This window comes from Kogia breviceps, chromosome 1 (genome assembly GCF_026419965.1).
Source record: "Kogia breviceps isolate mKogBre1 chromosome 1, mKogBre1 haplotype 1, whole genome shotgun sequence".
Classification (NCBI taxonomy): Eukaryota; Metazoa; Chordata; class Mammalia; order Artiodactyla; family Physeteridae; genus Kogia; species Kogia breviceps.
The window spans coordinates 119002886-119027614 of NC_081310.1; the positions used below are offsets into that span (position 1 = coordinate 119002886).

Consider the following 24729-nt stretch of genomic DNA (forward strand, 5'->3'; position numbering starts at 1 on the left):
AACACTCAGCAAACAGAACTTCAACTTCAGAAACAAGGGAGAGTATTCTAACACCAGGGCTAGTACAAACATGCTGTTGGGATCACGCCTATGCTTATGGCTAACTGTACAGAATGTGGAAGCATGCAGGAATTTGCTTTTAATTTTTTTTCCATTTGAAACGTCATTACTTTCTGAGATGTTTCACAAAATGCTCTTTTTCACATTTGTATCCACTCATGCTATAACTTCTTGCTGTGAATAACTTGAGAGTAGACATGAAATCTTATTCTTTATATCTTTGCTGCCTAGAATAGTACCTGGTACTTTAGATGTTTGATCAGTAAATTGTTTATTGAATAAGTGGAATGAAGTATCAGCCCAACCACTAGATGGCAATGCAACTGTATATGTATAGAAGTATGGTCTGGCTAATTGGATTGAATTCCACCTGACCTTGAGTAACAGGAATGTTTCTAAAAAGTTACATGTGTATCTTATTTTGGTAAATGAAATCATTTAAAATGTACCACTACAGCTGACTATAACTTTATTGTCAATTATATCCTTAAAACTAAGAATCCTTTTGTAAGATAAATTCTCCATAAGTATAAAAACTCATAATTACAGATTTTCTATCTTGGGGTACACCTGTTCTGTTTTTTGTCTAAGAAAGCCACCCTTCAGATGTATCCTGTCAAAAGGACTTTTCAGAAGTCTAAGTGCCTATAACAAGTTTCATTCTATAAACCAAAAGCCTACATTCTCCCTATATCAAATCATTTGTTTATTTTTTTTAAAAAATATTTATTTATTTATTTGGCTGCACGAGGTCTTAGTTGCAGCAAACAGGATATTTTAGTTGCAGCACACAGGATCTAGTTCCTTGACCAGGGATTGCACCCGGGCCCCCTGCACTGGGAGTGCAGAGTCTTAACCACTGGACCACAAAGGAAGTCCCATCATTTGCTTGTATTTTTGCCCTGCCTTAATAACCATTTTGCCTGGAAGTCATGGACACTCAAGAGTCAGAAAAACCCAGGTCCCCATTGCTACTTCTCACTAGGTGCATCCTTGTGCAGCTTATTTTTTTATCAAAGGTCATTTCTTTTTTTAATTAATGTATAGTTGATGTACACTACTATATGTTACAGGTATACAGCATAGTGATTCATAATTTTTAAAGGTTATATTCCATTCACAGTTATTATAAAAAATTGACTATATTCCCTGTGTTGTATAATTGTACAGGTTATTAACTTCACCAACCTCAGTTTACTCATCTTCCCCAAAATGGAGGTAATAATACCATAAAGTTGTGCAAAACATTAAATGAAATAATGTCAGTGGAGCAATATCTAATACAATCTTTGGCTTGTAGTAGGGATTCAATAACTGGTAACTATTGTTATTCACACTCTACAATGAAAATTTCACCCATATTATTATTTGGTTTATTTGTTTTATTCTCCTGATTTAATGCCTTCAGCAATTAAATTAAGTTCATAACACCAGGTTTCGTAGCGATAGGCCATGCGGATTTGGGCCACATTTGTCTTTCGGATATCATTTCCAGTAGGGCCTTCTTCAAGGTAATTGTCACCCAGAAACTTTGCTTTCTCCTATAAGAGAAAAGGAAACAGAATGATTGTTGTCTCTTTTTACCCTGATATAGACAATAATTACATCCTCCACAAAGATTCCTTCCTTATGTTAACTATGGGCAAGAGGAAAACAATAAACCATTAAAAGCACTCATCCAGTACCTCAATGTGCACAGTCTGCTGCAAAATCAATTATATTTTATTTCCCTTGCCCAGAAAGCATGGCCAGAGAGACAGAATAATTTTTTCTAGTCCCTGTCCATAGTAACTGCACATGATTTGTGAAATTATTTTTCAACATGTTTCCCCAACTAACTTTTCAACAGTCAAGTTACCAAATTCTAAACTCAGAAGGACACCCAGTCAAGGGCAGGTCTACCTCATGAGAAATTCCACATTGCAGAACACTGTTTCTTGCCACTTCACACATATCACAGGTACTCAGCTTGAAGACTTGTGCAGCAATGGCATATTCTTCCATCAGGGGCTCCTTGGGTTATTTATTTAAATGAGGCCAAAAAGAAAAAAAAGAAGAAGAAAGGAAGAAAAAGGAATGCATTAAAAGAAATAACCCACATCCTGAACAAAAAGAATAATGAAATATCTTGATTCAACTTTAAAATTCTGGGTGGTAAACAACATTTCAGCAAAAATATACTTGTATTGCTCAAAATTCCATATGTGTACCTTGGTGAAGTGGAATTGCATCGGGTCATCTGTAGACAGTGAGATCATTAGCCCTTTCTGGAGGAAATCTAAAAAAGGATTTTTGGCATATTCTAGAAATAAGCTGTTGTTACTTAATGGCGACATAGCGATTGGAATCTGGGCTAAGAAAAACAAATACTGTAACACAGGACTCTGTAAAGGAAGAGTGAAAAAAAAATTTTTTAATGTTGAAAAAGGGATACAAACTAGAAAAGTTAAAACCTCCTGGTTACCTCAAGTTTTACCTTTCAACAAAATTATCACCTATTCTTTAAATCCCCTTGTAAAGAAGAATAATAGTTTTTAAATGTAAATACTATTTAGAAGAAATTTATTTGGGATCAATTTTCAGAAGCATTGAGTCAAACCCAATTGTTTGTGTTTTGTCTAAGTTAGATGGCCCATCTTAGGCAAAAGACTTCACCATGAAACATTTTTTTTCTCTACAAGAAAGTTCTGACTCACACCAGAGGCATTTTAAAACATGCTATAACATGAAATCTGATGAAAACCAGTTTCAGGTAAGCCAAGCTGCCTCTGATTTATCCCTTGTCAGAGTTCTAAAATGCAAGTCAGGTGATCTACATTAACTCCTCCCTGCCACCAACTATCTAGGTAATCTTGAGCAAGTTCCTTTACTTCTCTGGGCCTCTGTAAAATGAAATGCACTAAATAATCTCAAAAATCTTCTTTTGCTCTATTTTAATTTGATTCCAGTGTTGATAATTACTTGTGACAGAATGATAAGGGAAAAAATGCTGTTCCTCTAGCTCCAATATAAAAGTTAATATTGAGAAGAGAGCTTCCAACTCACCTTTTTTAAATTCAGGCCATGAGAGATATTATCTGCTGTCATGAATGCTGTCATGAGATGGGTGAGAGCTCCAGCTTCCCCACAGTGAGGTCGGAACAGAAAGGTATTCATGCCTCGTTCCCTAGGGAAACGGAGCTACTATAGCAATCACAGGTGACTGACTGGGACCTGGCAACAATTCTGGGCATAGAGTGATTTATAAGAAAATCTGGTGGGAAACACCAGAACACTCTGAAAGGGAGTGAAAGGGAGTGGGGTATCCAAAGTATTCAGCAAAACTGACAATTCCAAATCATAATCTTAATTCTTCCCAAACACAGGCTTTTTGAAAAAAGAGACAACATAGGATATGAGGGTATGGAGGCAAGTTTTGATTACCTGAACAGAAACATCTTCAGTTTCCACCCAAAGTTTACCAATATCGCCATGTCGTTGTTTCTCCTACTCACACTTTAGTGGGGAAACATTTCCAGAAAACCCCATTATGATAGTCCTCTATTTATTCCTTACCCAGATATATCAAGAAGGGTAAAATGTACGGAACTTTATAATAAATTGCACAGTGATTAGCGTAAATTCCTACACTTCTAAAGAAAAGGAACTGTGAAAGTTACTGAAGGCTCCAAACTGTCCATTCCTGCCCCTAAATAAATAAAGAAACCGAAGAAAAAGACAAGGGACAGAAATTTCTGCTCTGGGCCAGCTGGCAGCATCCCAGCAGCATAGGCCCTCAACCACCTAGGGTGCCAATGTATGAGGAAAGAGGTGTGTTAAATAGATTCTCCTTCTAGCTCCAGTTCTCATCTACTTACTTTCTCAGGCTGTTGAGCACCGTGATGTTTGCGTACATATAGTAGGCATAGTAAGTGTAAGATGGATTCTTTTCCATGATCCACTCCTGGGGCTTAGGGCTCTTGGAGGAGAACATGTGGCCACTGTGTTTGGACTCATCATCCACACTGTCGAAGCCAGTAATCTGTCAGGAAGAGTGAGCCACTTAATGGGTTCAGTCTGAACGCAGGGTCCCAGCCCTCAGACAAACTTTCAGCTTCCAAAGGCAAGGACCAAATGTCAGAGATAAGCATCAAGAATTAATCATGGCTAGGTAGGCGGGCTGGTTCATGTGCAGCTGTAGGAAAGTCTTCAGGGCCATGCTTACATGCTTGAGGAAGACACTGAGGTCTGGGTGATCCTGGGGGTTGATAGTGGCCTCAAACACTGGCATGAATATATTCTCCAGCATCTTTCCGAAGTGTGGAAGGAAATTCTTAGATCGGAACACATCACTAGAGGCAGGAATGAAGAGAATTTAGGAGGAAAAGCTTTTTTGGACTGATAGTTCAAAGCAAAGGAACAAAGGCAAGCAAAGGACTAAACACCATGTTCAGGAGAAGACTTAGTGTCTCCATCCTAGGTCCACTCTGGTACATTCTTCTTGGTTACCCATAAAGAAGGATTCAGTTTGGGTTTGGCATAGGAGGTATAAATTCCTTGCTGGACCACATGCCCCTATATCTTCTACAAATCCTCTGTGGTAAGAACACTAAACGTTCACAGCTAAGTCCAGATAGAAAATGAAGAGTATGGGAACTCTGTCATGAAAGGTTCAATGATTTTTACGTGTGTGGTATTGTGAGCATGAAACAGTTATCAAGAACACCTCTGACATGCTGTGGCCAGGGGCAATCTAACAAATTCTTATATAGCACTCAATATATGCCATCCACTCTTTTAAGTGGCCAGAAGTATTAGCTAATTTAATCCTCATAAAACACAATAAATTAGGTACCATTATGACCCCATTTTAAAGATGATGAAACTAAGGCACAGAGAGGTCATGCAACTTGCCAAGGTCACACAGCTAGTAAGTGGTAGATTCAAGCATAGCCAGTCCAGAGCCAGGGCCCATGCTTCTAACCACCACACTCTAATAATGCCTTAATATCTCTTCCTTAATGATATTAGACAGAATGTTTTACTCCAGTCAAAAAGCTACTTTTTTTTTGGTTAAAGAGACAGGATAAAACTCTTGCATTGTCACAGGGCACACAGAGCATGGAGGTAGGTGGCCAGACAATATATAAACACTTAAGTTAGATAAAAGATCAATGATATGAAAATCCCTGAGGGCAATGAGTAATTAGCAGGTGATAATACCACTGATAAATACTCATTAATTATGGAGAACTTGAACACTTGTAGATGAGACAATCGGCAGACAGTGGTAGAGGTTCTGATACAAGAAAGGTACACCCCAGTACAGATGCGCATGAACTGGACACAGAGAGGAAGACCAAGAGAAAGAAAGTGTATAGTAAAATGTATATAGTTCTTATCCTAAGTCTTAATCATTCTCAATAAGTTATTTTGTGATCTGCATAAAGTCCCCTGTTTTAAAAAACAAAACCAAAAAACCTGGTTAGAAAACTGAACTGAAATGATCTTCCTAACTCCTGCCTGTCATCAAGAGTGCTAAACCCAGAGTGGACAAAACCAGGCACCCAGGCCCCAGTACTGAATGCTGTTTAACAAAGCTTATTTCTGTCCAGATGTGCTGCACATTCCTTGCTGGTGTGGAGGAGGTGGGACAGGTGGGATGAGGGCAGGCTTTAGGGTTTCCAGTGGGTGGGTACATACTAGATCCTGGGGACCTGGATTATCCATGTCATGTTGGGGCAGTAGATGTGGTTTCGGACGAACCAGGTGGAGAGTTTGCTCCACTCATCAGGACTGCGGCCGTAGATAGACAGGCGGAGCTCAGTGTGCTGGTATTTGGCGTCCACCAAGTCTGCGCCTACCTCCTGCAAAGCCAAGAGAGGAGTCCAAAGCCAGGAATTCCCACAGGTCCCTCAGGGGTCTAACCTGTGGGGTCTAGGGAGAGGAGATGGGTACTAAGAAGAACAGAGGAAATGTGAAAGGAAGTCAGAAGAAAACTATCAAGGTTAAGATGTAAGGAGCCTGAGAGGTGGGGGGGTGGAGCTAGTCGGGCTGAAAGACTGATAGGATGTAATGGAGTCTAGAGGGAAAAAGAGTCAGACTAAAGATGATGAAATCCCAAGGCACTGCTGCAAAAGAAATTCAGCTTTTCATATGCCCCCTATCTCCCAAAACACACATCTCCCAACTGCACCTGTCATTCCTGCCTCCTAATGTTCAGGTGTCATGAAGATCAGGATGGATTCTGATCCTAATTCTTCTGGAATTTACAATTCTAAAAGCCCGGAAGAGCCAGGTCCTTAATCCCAAATCCACACCCTTAGTGTCTCTGTCGTAGGAATCAAGGTATTTTAAAATCATTACAGTGAATGTTTCAGAAGAAATTATCACATTCATTTGTGTATTGCCTGACCCCAGGGATAGCACCCTTCCTCCCTCCCTCCCTCCCTTCTTTCCTTCCTTCCTTCCCTCTTTTCTCCTTCCTTTTTTCCCCTCTCTCCTTCTTCTCTCCCTCCCTTTCTTCTTCCCTCTTTCCTTCCTTCCCTCTTTTCTCCTTCCTTCCCTCCTTTCTCCTTCCTTCCCTCCCTCTCTTCTTCCCCCTCCTCAAGAACCAGGCCAGGTAACATAGATCTGGTTGATTTCTCCTCACCTTGATGATAGTGGCAAAATATTCCCCATTAATGTAATTGTCTGTCTTCAGGTAGATGTCCCGTAGCTCACTTGCTCCTACAGGATTGTATTTGTCATTGAACTTATCAAAACGCTGGAAAGTCTGACGTCCCTGCATCAGGAAACAGGAGCACAAATGTATCTTCATCAGAGCTGCCTGAACACAGAGAGTTAGGGAATGGCCACAAGGAACAGGGGCCTGGTAACAGTAGAAGGGCTTGGCACGGAGCAACTAAGCCAGTGAACCACAACTACTGAGCCTGTGCTCTAGAGCCCACGAGCCACAACTACTGAGCCCGTGTGCTGCAACTACCAAAGCCCATGCCTAGAGCCCATCTTCGCAACAAGAGAAGCCACCACAATGAGAAGCATGCACACCGCAATGAAGAGTAGCCCTAGCTCGCCACAACTAGAGAAAGCCAGCACATAGCAACAAAGAGCCAACGCAGCCAAAAATAAAATAAATTTATAAAAAAACAAAAAACAAAACAGGAGAAGGGCTTGGGTCCAAGAATGGAATCCAATACAGCTGACAATGAGAGAACCTCAAGATTGTCCATGGGTTCTTTCAGTCAGCATGGTAAGCCCACGTAGTTTAGCAGGCTCTGAGAAGGGAGAGTTTGTAGGAGAAAGGCGTGTGCGGTTCTGAGTATTAAATGAAACTGACATTATCTTTTCAACCTACAGCATGAACATCCAGAGAATCAACAGTCAGGTCATAGGGATGCATTTTTAATTTAGCAAAAATTTCCTTTAGGGTCAGATTTTTCTCCTTGGTGCTATAGACGACTCTGTCAGCATCAAGTTGGTAAGATTTCTTAATAAAGCGCAGTAGATGTTTCTGGTTCATGCAAGCGGCTGCATGGATATGGGTATCCACCTGTGTGAACATTCAGAGAAAGAAAAACCAACAATCAGCTTGAGTTATACTGCTCTGTGGTGCCTGCCAATCCCACTGTGATGGGAGAAAGGAGGATATGATAGGGGTGTGACCTAGCAGCTGGTGGAGGTGGCCGAGCCACAAATGAACCCATATCAACTTTTTGTGCCCTTGTGAGGATGTGAAAGGTTAGGCTGGATACAATAACATTGCCTGCTTCTCTTGGATATCTGTGCATCAAATTTACTTCCTACATTTGATCCACACAAAAGTCTTGGGGACAATTCTCCACCCATAAGATACAGCTGGAAGTGAAGCAGCTGCTACAGCTTTCAGCCCCAAAGGGAGAAATGTTGAAATGATGAAGCCATGGCACAGTGATGGCACTTATGAATTAGGTATTTTTATGAGTACAATTTTATAAGCGGAAGTTTTGATAGATTAAGTAATTTGCCCAAGGTTAAACAGGTGGCTGAGCCAGGGTTTGGTCCCAAACCTCTGCTCATATATTTCCTACTTCCACTTCCTTGCACCCACTTAAGTGATCAGAACACAGCTTGGAAGTGTTTCTAGTTGATTAGTTTTCCATTTGCTATTCACAATCCTCTTGTGAGCTAGATTGAGCAGATATATTTCCCAGTTTTACAAATGAGGAAACTGAAACTCAGAAATATTTAATCACTCCCTCCCACAATGTCTTACAGTCAGGAAGTGGAAGAAAGAGGATTAGAATGAAGACCTTTCAAATCCTAGAACAGCGGTTTTTGAGTTTTTTTTCATTTTTATTATTTTTGTTGTTGATAACTATAATTTTTATGGCAATAGTGTGATAAACCTTTCTATGCAGAAAACAGTAGAAAAGGCATTTTAATCTTTCAGACATCATCTATCTGCTTTCATGAAGTTCTACTGAACCTACAGAAATCTTACATGAATCAGAAAAACAGTATCTTTCTTGTCCTGTTCAAGAAATAAGTGGATTAATGTTTTTGTCCAGGAATGACCCCTGAGCACCGAATATGTTTACCTTCCTGCAGTTGTAAAAATCCCGGTGGGGGTTGCTCTTCAGCTCCTTCAACTCATCCATCTCGTTGAGCATCTGATGGACCTGGAACTTGGAGGAGAGGAACTTCAGGCGCCGGTGGGTATAGGTCTTACTGTGAAAATTAAATCATGATTGTAAAAAATTCCAGACATTTAAGGAAAACAGTCACAATTTCAAAACCATCAGGACCATGGAACTGGCTTACTCTGCATTAATCTAACTTGAAAAGTATTGGGCTCCAAGGACTTAATCTTTTCATCAGAATTGTACATAAATAATAATGAGGGAGGATTGGGGCTCAAAGCCTGTCTCAGCCACCTGTGTGACTTTGGGCAAATCACTTAACTCGTCAAAGTCTCAGCGTGTAAATCGGGAGTTATAAAAATACTCACCTCATAGAACGATTGTGAGGAGAAAAAGAAACAATGCACACGAAGGTTTTAACATAGTGTTTGAACCTTGTAAGCAATTAATTAATATGTAGTCTTACTGTCAGTAGTAGTAATAGTAGCAATAGTTTAGGTCTTAACACTTACACGGGTCCTCGGGCAATTAAAGCAAGTAAAAAATTCATATCATCTAAGAAAGTGTCCAGATTTGGATAAGGAAGTGGCTTAGGCTCCTCTTTGCTGGCTGCTTCTTCATTAGGATAGATGTAAACCACACCGTCCTTCATTTTGAGGTGATAACCAAGGTTTTCCGGGAGGTTATCTGTTCGGAAGGGGTCTTCTCTCTTCTTCATAGGAGGGGTAAAGACTTTTTCAATAAAACACACAATAATATATCAGCACATAGGATGAATGACCACATAAAAATAACCAAAGTTAAATACTGTAAGATCTCATTTGTATGGAATTCTGTATGTCATAAGTTGTAATTATCCAGAGCTAAGCTAAAGTTTAATTTTACATTATTTCCCAAAGGTGACTAAATTAGTAGTATAAAATTACTATAACATTTTGTCTAGTGTAAGAATGATTTTCAAGTTCTTCAGAATTGTTGTTTATATAATTGCAATACTACTTACAAACCATTTTCGTTATTTATTAAAGTTGTTAAAGTCTTCCTGTTAAGAGCATTTTATTAACATTTGAGATGACTACGTAGAAATAAAAGTAAAACTACCGTTAAAAAGTAGAGTTTGGGCCTTTTCCTTATTTAAACCAAGCTTCTCCATCAGTCTTAATTTAGAGTGGTTATTTTTTAATAGACTTAATTTTTTAGAGCAGTTTTAGGTTCACTGCAAAATTGGACACCAAGTACAGAGTCCCCACACCCCCTGTCCCGACACATGCACAGCCTCCCCCGCTGTCAACACCTCAAATAAGAGCAGAACATTTGTTACAATTGATGAACCTACACGGACACACCATGATCACCTGAAGTCCATAGTGTTTGCTTTAGGCTTCACTCTTGGTGGTGTACCTTCTATCTATGAATTTTGACAAATGCATAATGACATGTATCTATGCTTTTAGTACCATACAGCATAGTCTCACGGCCCTAAAATCCTTTGTGCTCCATCTAGACTGGTTTTCAATATAAATATAAATTCTAAGAGCTGTAATTCTTATTGTAATTATAATATACTTGCCACGTTTTAAAGCACATGCAATTTTTGCTAAAGGATTTGAGAAGGGATCATGTGGATAAAGGTCCCCTTTTTTCCACTGCTAACAATTTCAACCTAAGAAAGCCAAGAACAAATTCCATACTGTCATAGCCTTTAAAGCACTTCTTTTACTTTCAACAAGTATGTGACCATAAACAAGACCAAAAGACAACCCTCAGAATGGGAGAAAATATTTGCAAATGAAGCAACTGAAAAAGGATTAATCTCCAAAATATATGAACAGCTCGTGCAGCTCAACATTAAAAAACCAAATAACTCAATCAAAAAATGGGGAGAAGGTCGAAATAGACATTTCTCCAAAGAAGATATACAGATTGCCAACAAACACATGAAAGAATGCTTAACATCATTAATCATTAGATAAATGCAAATCAAAACTAAAATGAGATATCATCTCACACCAGTCAGAATGGCCATCATCAAAAAATCTAGAAACAATAAATGCTGGAGAGGGTGTAGAGAAAAGGGAACACTCTTGCACTGCTGGTGGGAATGTAAATTGATACAGCCACTATGGAGAACAGTATGGAGGTTCCTTAAAAAACTACAAATAGAACTACCATATGACCCAGCAATCCCACTACTGGGCATATACCCTGAGAAAACCATAATTCAAAAAGAGTCATGTACCAAAATGTTCATTGCAGCTCTATTTACAATAGCCAGGACATGGAAGCAATCTAAATGTCCATCAACAGATGAATGGATAAAGAAGATGTGGCACATATATACAATGGAATATTACTCAGCCATAAAAAGAAACGAAATTGAGTTATTTGTAGTGAGGTGGATAGACCTGGAGTCTGTCATACAGAGTGAAGTAAGTCAGAAGGAGAAAAACAAATACCGTATGCTAACACATATATATGGAATCTAAGAAAAAAAAAGTCATGAAGAGCCTAGGGATAGGACAGGAATAAAACACAGACCTACTAGAGCATGGACTTGAGGATATGGGGAGGGGGAAGAGTAAGCTGTGATGAAGTGAGAGAGTGGCATGGACATATATACACTACCAAACATGGGGTGGATAGCTAGTGGGAAGCAACCACATAGCACAGGGAGATCAGCTAGGTGGTTTGTGACCACTTGGAGGGGTGGGATAGAGAGGGTGGGAGGGAGGGAGCGCAAGAGGGAAGATATATGGGAACATATGTATATGTATAACTGATTCACCTTGTTGTAAAGTGGAAACTAACACACCATTGTAAAGCAATTATACTCCAATAAAGATGTTAAAAAAAACCAAGTATGTGCCCAAGGCATCAGAAATTTTCCTGTTTGTAAGTGATGACTAAGACAGCCAGAGTGAGAAAAATAATATAGAAAGAAAAAGTTTGGGGGGTGGTGGTGTGATGAATTGGGAGATTGGGATTGACATATATACACTAATGTGTATTAAATGGATAACTAATAAGAACTTGCTGTATAGGGCTTCCCTGGTGGTGTAGTGGTTAAGAATCCACCTGCCAGTGCAGGGGACATGGGTTCGAGCCCTGGTCCAGGAGGATCCCACATGCCACGGAGCAATGAAGCCCGTGCGCCGCAACTGCTGTGCCTGCGCTCTAGAGCCCACGAACCACAACTACTGAAGCCCGCGTGCCTAGATCCCATGCTCCGCAACAAAGGGAAGCAAAGTACAACAAAGGGAAGCCACCACAATGAGAAGCCTGCACCGCAACGAAGAGTAGCCCCCGCTCGCTGCAACTAGAGAAAGCCCACGTGCGGAGCAAAGACCCAACGCAGCCAAAAATAAATAAATAAATAAATAAATTTACTAAAAAACATATATATATATTTAAAAAAAAAAGAACCTGCTGTATAAATTTTGATGACCAAAAAAAAAAATATATATAAACTTTTGAGTCCCTACTCTTAAATATACTAGAGAGATAAAATATAATTTAGGAGAAACAAAGGCAAGACATCCTAAATGTCAATACTATAGAAGATGAACAAACCAATGTTATGAGTTACCAAACTGGAATATGTTTAATATTATTTTAATATTAAAAGGAATTAAAGAGAAGAAGCTCTAGAACTGGAAATCTTTAACAACATAACAATTTGATAGTTCAAAAACCTTAAATAGCTGCCTCCCCTGAATTTCAATTCTAGAAGTCTAATCCTAAAGATATAGAGCAATTGTACAAAGATGTCTTAATAAAGATGTTTATTGTAACCTTGTTGGAAATAAACTTTTAAAAGTCAGAAATCTAAACGCCTAAATATAGGAATTGGTTAAATAAATTATGATATAGTTATACAATAGAAATTATTAAAATCAGATTGTTTTAAAATATGTACTATACAAGACAGAAAGTAAAGGTGAGATATATAAATAAAGTGCTATGGAAAGTCAAAACTTGTAGTTTACTTTTATCCAGAGGTCAGAGGAAGGAAGGAAACGATGATGGTTGGGCTGCACCTTGAAAGATGAGACCAGATCTGGACATTTGGACATATAGTAAAAAAGTGAAAGGAAGGGCAATGCAGCACAGGGAATGGCATGGCAACAGTACAGGGGCAGGAATGTGCTGAACTAAATGGACAACCAGGACAAAGAGTTCAAAGGTGGAGTAAAGGAGGTAAGTTTATAAATAGATTGAGTGTGCAAGTCCAAAAATAAATAAATAACAGATAAATAAAACATAGTTAGAAGGCTAGATGGTGGTAGGCCTTGAATGCCAGGCTCAAGACTGTACTTAACTTTGTAGGGGGAGTAGTTGAAGGTTTTTTTCAGGAGAAGGATGTGCTCAGATCTGTTTTATAATAACTGGTACCAAAGTGAGGATGAACTGAAAGGAAGATTAGAATTTAACAGAGTAGTTAGGAAGCTATTGCAATGATCTGGATAAAGAGAAATATGCACCTAAATTAGGGCTTAAGGAATGGTGAAGAGAGGAGCTTCTGAGAGATATTGTACAGACTGAATCAAGTGATTGGGCACTTGGGCAGGAGAGAGAATGGAGCCAAAGATGACTATGATATCTTAAAACTGGTTTACTTATAAGCATGGGGCACATTTAATAGTTAGTAGTTAAACCTAAAGCCATATTCCAGACATTATATAAGAAAATTACTTACCTGGATAGAAACTCTCATTTGCTACCCAAGCCTCACCCTCGATGTTTCTCAAGTACTGGGAAGGGGTTTTTGGAAACCTCTGAAACGACTTCTGCATATACTTCTCCCGTATACACAATGCCCGATAAAGACCTTTGCAAACCATTTGGAAATCTTCAACGGTAACCTACCGAGAAAATTTCAGAGTAGCTCCTGTGAAAACTGGAGAAGTGGGTAAAGCTTGTCCTTGGCACCTCCCAGCTCTCCTGGGTGTCACAGCCCCTGCTGAGCCGCTCCTGCTTCTCGCTCAGCTTGGGCCCTGGGTCTCCCTCAAGGAGCAGGCCCTCAAGTTTTAATCGCTCTTCCATTTCTGCCAAAACGTGTCTGTCCTATGAGTCTTTCCTTACAGTCCCGTATTTGTTTTTGGTTTTTGCTAGATAGCAGTGATTGTCTAACAAATATGATTAAAAGAACCCATTCTAACATGGACAATACTTTCTCCAGATAACAAAAGAACATTTTAAGTATGGGCTTCTGAAGACAATATCTCAACTGAAAGACAGTGTTGGTGTAATTTGAGAACTCAGATCACCTGCTGGTCAGTGTGGGAAAAATTGGGGGAGGAATAAGGTGTCGCAATTCCCTCAAACCCTGTCACCCATGCACTGCCTTCTGTAGCTAGAGACAGATCAGAACATCATCCTGTGAGAAGTCATTCTTTGGGATGGTTTTGAACAGAATTTTATCTGAGACTAAAAACAGAGATTCTAGAGTAAAATTTTCTTAGAACTGCTGGAAATTTCCTAAAACTTGTCTATTACCCTAGCCCCATCCCCAACTCCTGGCTGGGCTTGACATGCCCAAACAGTTATAACTCTAAATCATTGCATGCTCATCATCAGAACCCAAAGACTTTCTGGGACCAATGTAAGCTTGTTCCCAATGGTTTGAAGTCCAGATATTAATCCTAAACAGTTGAACTCTTTTTTTTTTTTTTTTGCGGTACGCAGGCCTCTCACTGCTGTGGCCTCTCCCGTTGCGGAGCACAGGCTCCGGACGCTCAGGCCCAGCGGCCATGGCTCACGGGCCCAGCCGCTCCGCGGCATGTGGGATCTTCGAGGACCGGGGCACGATCCCGCGTTCCCTGCATCGGCAAGCGGACTCTCAACCACTGCGCCACCAGGGAAGCCCCTGTTGAACTCTTTTTAATGACTTGCTGACCTTGGCCAAGAGAGTCTGGCACAGGTGCTAGGTCTGGGGGTCTGCTTCCAATAGCATGCTTGTTCCTTTGCTACCTAATGGGCCACCCATCTAAAAGCTCCTTGAGGACAAGAGCTGGATCTTATCCACCTTCTCGTCCTCAGCACTTAGCACACAGTGCGTGGCACAGAGTATGTGCTCAATAAGGACTGATTACATTGAATTTGTTGTTTATCTGGGATGAATGGCCTTGGGAACTTAGCCCTAATTCCCCCTTTACCTCTCTGTTCAGTTATAAAGGCAAAGACTGATTCAGGTACAGGCCGCAACTAGGTGGAGTGTAGCTCAGCAGCTCAGCCACCTTCAGCCAACTGGTGTAGCCACATACTTGGTTCTTCAAAGCAATTATACTCCAATAAAGATGTTTAAATAAATTAATTAATTAATAATAAATTTAAAAAAAAAAGACTCCAAGCCAAGGTTTCAGGTGCCCTCCAGCTTTTATAGGAGGAGAAGCTAATCCCTGACTTCTGTGAGCCTTGTCCTTCCTCTCATCTTCTTTCTTTTTATTCCTGTTTTCATTTCCACCAAGCACATAGGGATCAAGTTTGTCTCTTAATATTTGTGGTATTTTTGAACTCTGGTCTTCTGCAAACTTTGTTTTCCACATTGCTATTAAACAGTTCCTTTCAGTTACTTAGCATCTAAAATCCCTGCCATTTGTAGAGCACACATGTTATCATGCAGAAAATGAATAAACAAGAATAGCATCCATTTCATTACTCTGTCATTTTTAAATATCTTGGGACTGACCCTAAGTGGGTCAGTTACATGAGAAGAGGGTTTAGGACAGGTCATTAAAACTATATTTGGAGCATAGACCAATGGCTAAACAGCAATTTCACCAATATGATGCTGATTTTGCAAGTCCATGTGGCAGAGATTTATTTATTGACCAACTGTTCTGGATAGGACAAGCAGGTCAAATTGTTTGCAACCTGAGTTTACTATCCCTGTGGCATACCAGAATCTGTTCCAAGCAATAATCTACTGTGTAAGCATCTGCGATGAAATTGGAGAGGACAGTTGGTCGAAAAATAATAGCTGCATTAGAATGTTCTGACCTCTCTCTCATCTTCTTCTTCTTTTTTTTAAAAAAACTATTTATTTATTTATTTATTTTTGGCTGCGTTAGGTCTTTGTTGCTGCGCGCGGGCTTTCTCTAGTTGTGGCAAGCAGGGGCTACTCTTCGTTGCGGTGCACGGGCTTCTCATTGCAGTAGCTTCTCTTTGTTGCGGAGCACAGGCTCTAGGCACGCAGGCTTCAGTTGTTGTGGCACGTGGGCTCAGTAGTTGTGGCTTTCAGGCTCTAGAGCGCAGACTCAGTAGTTGCGGCGCACGGGCTTAGTTGCTCCACGGCATGTAGGATCTTCCCGGACCAGGGCTGGAACCCGTGTCCCCTGCATTGGCAGGCGGACTCTTAATCACTGCACTGCTAGCGAAGTCCTCTCTCATCTTCTTTTCTCTGGTCCCTCCACTCTTCTTTCCTCTTCTCTCTCTTTTTCTCCTGATCTGTTTTCTTTGATTGGTTAATGCTACCTGCAGCCCTTCTCTCCATTCTACGTCTGCTCTGGGTCCATCTTTCCCCAAGAGCCCTCCCCACCCTGCCCCCCAGGCCTCCCTGAGGCTCCCTTTCCTGCTTTATGATTCTCTCAGTGAGACTAGTTCAGTTGCTACTCTCTTTGGTTCTTTTGCCAAAATCTGTCCACTGTATTCTGTAACACACACATCACATTCTACTGTGTATTCACATGTGCAAGCAAATGAGATAAAGGAGGAGAAATTATGTGAGATGATAAAAGCAAAACAGAAATATAAGTCATAGCATATCGTAAACAACAAGGTCCTACTGTATAGCACAGGGAACTATATTCAGTATCCTGTGATAAACCATAATGGAAAAGAATATAAAAAAGAATATATATATATATATGTAAAACCGAATCAGTTTGCTGTACAGTAGAAGTTAACACAACATTGTATATCAATCATACTTCAATAAAATTTTTTAAAAAATCATAGCATATTGGTATTGAAATGTGATAATGAAGTATAGCAAAGGACAGGTGAGCTAACACCTTCCTCAAAAGGAAGAGGAGGAAGGAAAGAAGCTGAAACAATCAAGCTGAGTATCTTTCTAGCAGCTACATGTGAGGGGCAAGAAGCAACTCACCCCAGAGGAATAATCGCCTGTGATCTGCACTCTCTGAAAATCAGGCACGGTCTGGTAGGTGGGAGACGAAGAAATGTATTCATCAATGTGGGACAATTTGGTGGAAGATGTTTCACTTTGTGGAACGGACAAACTAATGGTCTTCTGTCCAAAGAAACGCTTTTTTCTTGGTTTGAAATTGAAAAGTAAAAAGAGTTAACTTTATCTTCATTGCGAGTTTCATTGTGATAAATTGATGTTCCACTATACAATTTCATTTTGAGGAAAAACAGTGAAAATTAAATGTGGACTGGGTGTCAGAAACAGGATCCAACCTTATGGAAAGGGGTATCATGTTACAGTGTTCCCTTCATCCTCATATACCCTGGAACAGTGGGCCTTAGGGAATGTACTAGAAGACTCTCAGCATGACACTGTCCTGCACAGGAGGCCCACTCCCAGCAGAACAGGATGTCTGGGTGCTGCAGTAAGCACAGGCTATGTCAGTTAGTACCTGTGTCTGGTGCATGTCCCTTAAATTCTGTGAGCTTCTGTCTCTCTCTCTAAAAAAGTGGTGTAATAATGTCTACCATACAGGATTTCTGTGAGATTTAATGTTTATAAAATGCTTAGCACACTACCTGGAACTTGTAAGTTGCTTAATCAACATTACTTCCTCAAATCAACATGTATTTATTCAGTTTCTACTTTGACCCATGCCCTATGTTAGGTCCTATGGGGGATGCCAAAGAAGGTGGATTGTTGTTATTTCCTTAAAGAAATAAAACCAAGGGAAGGACTGCAGAATGACCTTCTCCCCATGAAGCTGGTTGGGGGAGGGGAGTGTTTTGAGGAGGGGGGTCCAAGTAAGTGGTCAATAACAGGTTTGAGGACTAAATTGTGGCACATAGTGACAGGTAGTGAGTACTAGGGTAGTTCAAAGAAGGGAAAATAAACAGATTTTGTGGAGAGGGATCTGTTCAGGGAAGGCAGGAGTTACACATCACAGGCATAGGATGGGCAGCTCCTGAGGGCAGAAACGGAGGGCTGTATCCCTGAGGCCTGGAGGAGGTCAGAGTGGCTGGAGGGCAGGATTCCTATCAGGCAGCACAACACTAAGGTTGACTAAGGACAGAGTCCAAAGATGAGGCCCTTGAGTTCCAGTTTCTACATAGTGTGGCAATTGAGTGTGTGCAGAGCAGCCATCAGCCCATTTTGGTTTGGAACGATCATGTGGTAGATCATGTCCTCTTGCTTGGGTGAACAGAAATGCTTCAACTAAAGGCAGATTGGATGAAGGTAGGAAGGCCACTGTTTTCTTCTTTTTTGGTCCTCGTCACTTCGCCCTAGTGTATTCAGTGTGTGTGTTTGGGAGGCTGTGGGTTTAACTCTGACAGTTTTTCCTCCAAGTTGAATCACCGTTCAGAGTGAACCATCTGCCCTGACATTTCCCCTTCCTTGTGTCCCAACGTACTAAACATTCCACTTACACCACTTACCTCCTGCCTCCTGTGGGGGTGGATAGAGCCTCCCGCTGGAATAGGTGTGCGCGCATCTCATGGTGCAAAATTGGACAGATCTCATCCACATCAAAAGGGGAGATCTCATGACGGCCTCCCTCATCTTTGACTTCAGAGGCAAACACTTTTTCAGCAAAGCTCCGCGTTGCATCATCAATAGCTAAAAGGGGTTTTCGCGTGTTAGTGTTCAAGCACTTTCTCAGGAGTCATCCGAGAGTTTCTGCTACACATGAGGCACAGTGCTAAGGACTGCCCTGGGTACATGGTTCCCCCGCTCTCCACCCAGTGTGCCGGAAACATGATGGAGCTTCATGCCTATTCTCTCTTTAGAGGGTTTCTGTGTGGGTAGCTTGGAAATCCATTCTCAGAATCACGGGTCAGATTCTTACAGCACACTTTAGGAGGGTCCTAAAGATGGGATTGGGCTCTTGCAGGACTAGCACTTAATCCAAGATCACCTGTTTCTGGCAGGGCTAAGTTTGATTTCATAGTAACCATGCAGCATAGTCCTTCCTATCAGGTTGGTGGAGTTTTTCTGACGGTTTTAAAGATGTGGATAGGGTTGTTGGTCCTTGGCATTCTTCTTCCTGAGCAGGATAAGTGATCTAAATAGTTCTGAGAAATAAATGTGTACTTTAGGGCCTTTCTTCCTCATAAGACAGATATTGTGTTTCTGTCACACATCACAACCTCATTTTTTTCAAATCCTGATGACTTGGTGATGTGCTGGTGTGTGGGAGGAGGGGAATCGCTAATATTCACTGCCTAGTGTTGGGGGTCCCATTTCTTGTGGACATGTGGCCTTCCACAATGAGTGACTTTTGGACACCATTTTATTTTTACTTGCCTTAATTTTCCCATTCTTAAAATGGGTGGAAGGATGACCTTTAGCCTGGCAATGAACAACCCCATGATTCTTAGGATACAAGACCACCAGTTTTATCATATAGGGTGGTGATGGCCATCAAGTATCTGCTTTTCTGTTAAGTTCTATTGTGTTTTCCAGACACCCAGCTGTTTCCATCTGAGTAGTTATAACCTCCAATACTTCTAAAAGTCTCTTGGTATTTCCAGAAAAGAGCAGGTAGCAAATAAAGAGAATGGCAAACAGCTGGATATTTAGAACAACAGCAGAAGACAGAAACATTCTTTAGCGCAGGCTCCGGATGCGCAGGCTCAGCGGCCATGGCTCATGGGCCCAGCCGCTCCGCAGCATGTGGGATCTTCCCGGACTGGGGCATGAACCCGTGTTCCCTGCATCAGCAGGTGGACTCTCAACCACTGCGACACCAGGGAAGCCCAGAAACATTCTTCACGTGATGACAAAGCAAACTGCATGCAGAAAGATAGGTCCCCCACTCCTGCCCCCTCAATGTCTATACAAGTCTCCAAAATGACACATTTTCAATTACAATTTTGGTAAGTGTACTGTATTCACATACTGTTCTGTACTTACCAACTCCTTCACCTTCTCCTGTTTCAGTTTCCTTATGTATAAAGTGGGAATACTAATACCTACAAACCTCACTCACAAGGCTGTTGTGACATCAAGTGAGATAATGTATGTGAAAATGCTTTTTTAGAACAATTTTTTAAAGGAAAATAAAACACCAGATTAAACTGAATGACATAATTTGGTAGCATTGCTCAGACTGATATTTGGTATTTTGGGTTAGGTTTGGGTTATTAAGGAAATGATAAATGGTATGGCTTAGTATAGGCTGAAGCATACATTGGAAATGAGAGTAATTGACTCATAACTTCACCAACGTTAACAGTCAGGTCAGCCAGTTTTCAAACCTGGCTTGTCACAGCAGAGTAACAGAGAAGCCCAATATGTTGGCTGAACTTCATGCATCTATTTGTCTCATTGAGCTCAAGCACTTCCTGAAACTGACAAGCATCTTTGGATGCTATCTCTAGTTTTTTGGCAAGCACCAAGATCCATGAAGGAACAAACAAGACACTAAGTAGACACATTTGATGACCTGAGAATGCCTCCCCACCCCACAGCCAACTGTCCCCCAGAAATAGTTATTCCTCCCTGAGCATCACAGGCAAGCACATGCACCTAAAGGATGAATAACAAGCAGAAATTAGAAGAGGCTTCATGTACCATGGGGAGCAAATGGAAATAGGTCAGTGGGCTCTGATGATGATGAGGAGGAGAATGAAGATGACTATGCAACTGGCTTGTCATGATGGGTATGTGGCAATGCTCTTGGAGGTCTCAGGAAGGAAAGTATGGAAATGGAGTCCCAGGAACCAAATCCCACTTGCTTGAGACCTGGCTCTTCCAAAACAAGCATCTATTATGTGGGACTGCACATATCTATTTGTTTCATGTTTTTAAACTTTGTTTTTACTAGGTTGTATCTCCCTAAGTCACTATAGACAGTTGAAAAGTAGAAACTCTACTCTCAAGAAGTAGCTTACATTATCACCAAAAATTAGATGGTTGATATTTCCTTCCACTGAATCAACCAGTTGTTTTGGCTTCATGTAACACAGCTGAAATTTCATTCCTAATTCAAGAGCTTTGCCTTTCAAAAATACTTCAGGGAGTGGTGGTGATTAGGGAGAGGAAAGAGTGAAACTGACATTTCAAAAGGTGAGTGGATAAGATTTGGTGACAACCTAATTCATGGAGTAAAGTACAGATGACTCCCTGAGGTTTGTATAGATAATTGCTGAGTTCTTTTTTGAGCACCTTTGAGATAATGGGGCATCTGAGTGGCAATGTCTTGAGGTTAGGACATCCACATTTAGACAGAGAATAGATAAGAGAATAGAAACAAGAAGTAGAGTGGTGAAGCAGAAAGAACACTGGACTAGGAGTGAGAAAAAGTGTCTGTGACAGCTGGGTCGCCTTGGGAAAACCATATAATCACTAGGAGCCTCAGTGTTCATCATCATAAAATAGTAATAATAATTATGTCAACTTCAGAGAATTGTTGTAAAGATTGAACAAGAAATACTTTTAAAACTACACAGTACTATCCAGAAGTTGGGGATTATTATTATTAACATGGGAAGTGCAAGACTCTTGAGAAAAGAAATATCATGCTTGCTTCTTCACCCAGACCCAGAAAAACATGCTTATTTCTCAGCAGTTCTTTATTAATGTGTAGGAAAGACAGGTTGTAGATCTTTCATCTGCCACATGGCATCTCATAGAGGAACTCAGAGGCACCATGAGTACTATCAGTCTGTCAAAGGACAAGTCTGATTTGTAATGGAGGGGAACATACATAAAAAGTTACAATTTTATCAGAAATGGGTTTCACTTTATCCAGTAACAAAAATTCACAATGAAATTTTTTGCACTGGAGGAGGGTTTACTATGGCAGGACTCAGTAGATCCCCTTAACTAATGTCTAAAGGAGAAGATCATTTTATTTCAGAATATCAAATGAATGTCCTCTGAGGTTCTCTTTAAAAAAGGGATTTTTTTGGGGGGGGAGGCAGGAAAATTCATGAGTTCATTTGCTATGCTATGGGAGATCTATGGTCATTATAAATCTTTGTTGGCTTTTAATGGTATTATTAATAAACACTGCTGAAAAATACCCATGCTTCTGAAGTAAAGAATAGTATCTTTTAGAAATTGATACTTTGGCAAATGGCAGGAAAAATAGCCCAAAATACTCACGTTTTTCTTCAGCTGTATGAAATAAAATAGAACAAGATAAAATATATGAACAACTTTCAAAAATCATTGTGGCTACTAATCAGTGCTTTGGAATAGAAATAGGTAGGTTGGTATAAGAAAGGGGTGCGGTGGGATGTGTTATTAAAGCTCATTCTTCCATTTTTCTACAATTTACTGCCAATAGAAAACCCTGGGAATATAGTTATTATATATCTCTTCATTTTCTTTTCCTTTCTAATTTGTCCTTTAAATTTATGTTTATAATTTTAAAAAGGTACTCTTTGTAAAATGTGATTTTTAAAAACCTGATCAAGAGGGATAGAAACTCTCATACAAAGCTGATTGCAGGTAAACGAAAACAGATTATTTGGTAAATAATTAACACCTACCAAACAGCCATTTCTGAGAATCTATTCTACTGAAATAATCCTTAAACATGGAAAAAGCTTTAGGTACAAATATTATTGTCAGAGCAAATTTACACTTAAAAAAATCATAAAGAACTTAAGGGATTGGTTAAGAAAATTGGAATATTGTACAGCCATTTAAAATGATGTTTAGGAAGAGTTTGGAGTGCCATGGTAACTGATTAAGTTATAATATGAAGCCAAAAAAAGGGCAGGATACAAAGTCACATATATAATATAATCTCAACTGTGGTTTTTAAAAAAAATTCTTTAAATTTTCAAAGAAAATAGTTTGAAAGAAAAACACTAACATGTTAAAAGTTATCTTTGGATGATGAGGATTGTGGGTTTGTTTTTTTTTAAACTACTTTTCTAAATTTCTCAGTTTCTCTAAATGAGTGTTTATTACTCTTAGTTTTCAGTGAATTTTCTCTTTTTATTTCACATGAAATATATTACTTTTATAATGAAAAAGACTTATAAATTTATTATTTTGAAAATTACTCTGTGTACAAACCTGGATTGTGAACCATCAGAATACACAGATTAATATTAATATTGCCATTATTCTCATGATTTTCAGCTAATGGTATAGCTAAAGACATTGTATAGGACCCTCCTCCAAAGTGTGGCAGCACAGGTTTTGTTTAGACTAAGAGTAGATAATAAATATCTTACACAGTTTTCTACTGGGATCATCAAGGATGCTACTACATGATACAGTTTTAGAAGATTACCTCTCTCCTAAAACTAAAAACCAAAATCCCCTTGAAAACCTTGCCTTGTCTTTTCCTGAAATTTATTAGTTAAAAATACTATGAACCTTAAATAAAGGATTCCAGAGCTGACATGATAGCTAAAGGATTGCTTGCATATTAAAAGAAGTGAACTCTCCAAACACTTTTGCACACCTACCTGGAAGTTTCAACAGAGGCATTGTGCTGGGACCCTTGATTCTAGGATAGCACAGTAGAAAGGAAGAGACAGGAGACTGTGGGGATGACTGACTGACACTATAAAACACACTGACATTCATTTTATTATTTTGCTTTGCCCCTGTAATTTGACCCTTCTCTGCTAAAAGGAGACAGATGAGCTTTAGACCTATTTATAGCTTTAGGCATTGACTGTGAAAAACAGGTGAAGCCTTCAGTGTTTACCCTGGGATTTTAGACAAGATATCTGTGGTAGGCCAGAAATTGCATTTCAATACTCTCTAAATCTTCCTATGGATTGGATTCTCTTCACGTGTAGTTTTTTTGTATGACTGGACCACTGATGACTATTTTCCACCCTAGCGAAACACAATGAAATCGTCTAGGCTCCTGGAAAGTCAAGGTCCTCAGGATTTCAGTCCTGAGAACAGCTTTCTGTGGTCGGGGAATATGCTGGTACATTAATCAAACTCTCAACACACACACACACACACACACACACACACACACACACACACCCCTTAAGAAATATTCCTGACTTGACAGAAATTCACCTGACAGAATTTATTTGATGAATTAAGTCATAAATTTACTTCAAATCTAGTGGAAGCACAAGTGCCATCTAGAGTGCTCAGGGACCCTTACTCTATATATTGTTACAAAAAGAATATATTTCTCATGCATAACATTTTATAGTATACAAAGTACTTTCCAAATATTATCTATTTGATCCTGCTTACAATGCTATAAGGCAAGGAGTACCTTACCCTTGCTTCCCAAATGAGAAAACTGGGGCTCTTGGGAGAGACGTGCCTTGCCCAAAGTCATTCTGATTGTTAATGCAAAGCCAAGTCTCTCTGGACCAAAATCATGCTCCTTCCACAATAACACAGAGTCCTGGTTACAGCAAAATACAGGAAGACCTCAATTTTATTGTGCTTAACTTTAACACACTTTGCAGATATTCTGTTTTTTACAAATTGAAGGTTCATGGCAACCCTGCAAGCAGCAAGTCTACTGTCACCATTTTTTCAACAGCATTTGCTTACACTGTGTCTCTGTCACATTTTGGTAATTCTCACAATATTTCAAACTTTTTCATTATTATTATATTTGTTATGGTGATTTGATCTTTGACGTTACCATTATAATTGTTTTGGGGCACCACGAACCCATGCCCATATAAAACAGTGAACTTAATCGATAAATGTTGTATGTGTTCTGACTGCTCCACTGACTGGTTCCTGTCTCCCCGCTTCTCCTTGGGCCACCCTATTCTCTGAGACATAGTTATATTGAAATTAGGCCATTGAATAACCCTACAATGGCCTCAAAGTGTCTGAGTGAAAGGAAGAGTCTCATGTCTTTCACTTTAAGTCAAAAACTAGAAATGATTAAGCATTGTGAGGAAGGCCATGTTGAAAGCCAAGATAGGCCAAAAGCCAGGCCTCTTGCACCAAACAGCCAAG

General features: G+C 40.0%; 1 protein-coding gene across 2 annotated transcripts; it reads right to left on the bottom strand.

Moving 5' to 3' along the window:
* Positions 1 to 1421: 1421 nt before the first annotated feature.
* AMPD1 (adenosine monophosphate deaminase 1) lies at positions 1422 to 23348 on the bottom strand. 2 transcript variants are annotated; one of them, XM_059037127.2, is made up of 15 exons: positions 23241 to 23348; positions 18246 to 18426; positions 16768 to 16933; positions 13357 to 13522; positions 9173 to 9392; positions 8619 to 8748; positions 7397 to 7591; positions 6692 to 6823; positions 5743 to 5906; positions 4265 to 4391; positions 3918 to 4081; positions 3106 to 3226; positions 2271 to 2444; positions 1963 to 2073; positions 1422 to 1601 (listed from the first exon to the last, which is right to left on the bottom strand). In XM_059037127.2, exons 1-15 carry the CDS (start codon positions 23260 to 23262, stop codon positions 1443 to 1445), a joined length of 2232 nt encoding a protein of 743 aa, XP_058893110.1. In that variant the 5' UTR covers positions 23263 to 23348; the 3' UTR covers positions 1422 to 1442. The 2 variants fall into 2 exon arrangements, with proteins under 2 accessions (XP_058893110.1, XP_066898539.1); XM_067042438.1 differs by lacking the exon at positions 2271 to 2444 and having other exon boundaries at positions 23241 to 23331.
* Between the last annotated feature and the right edge of the window lie 1381 nt (positions 23349 to 24729).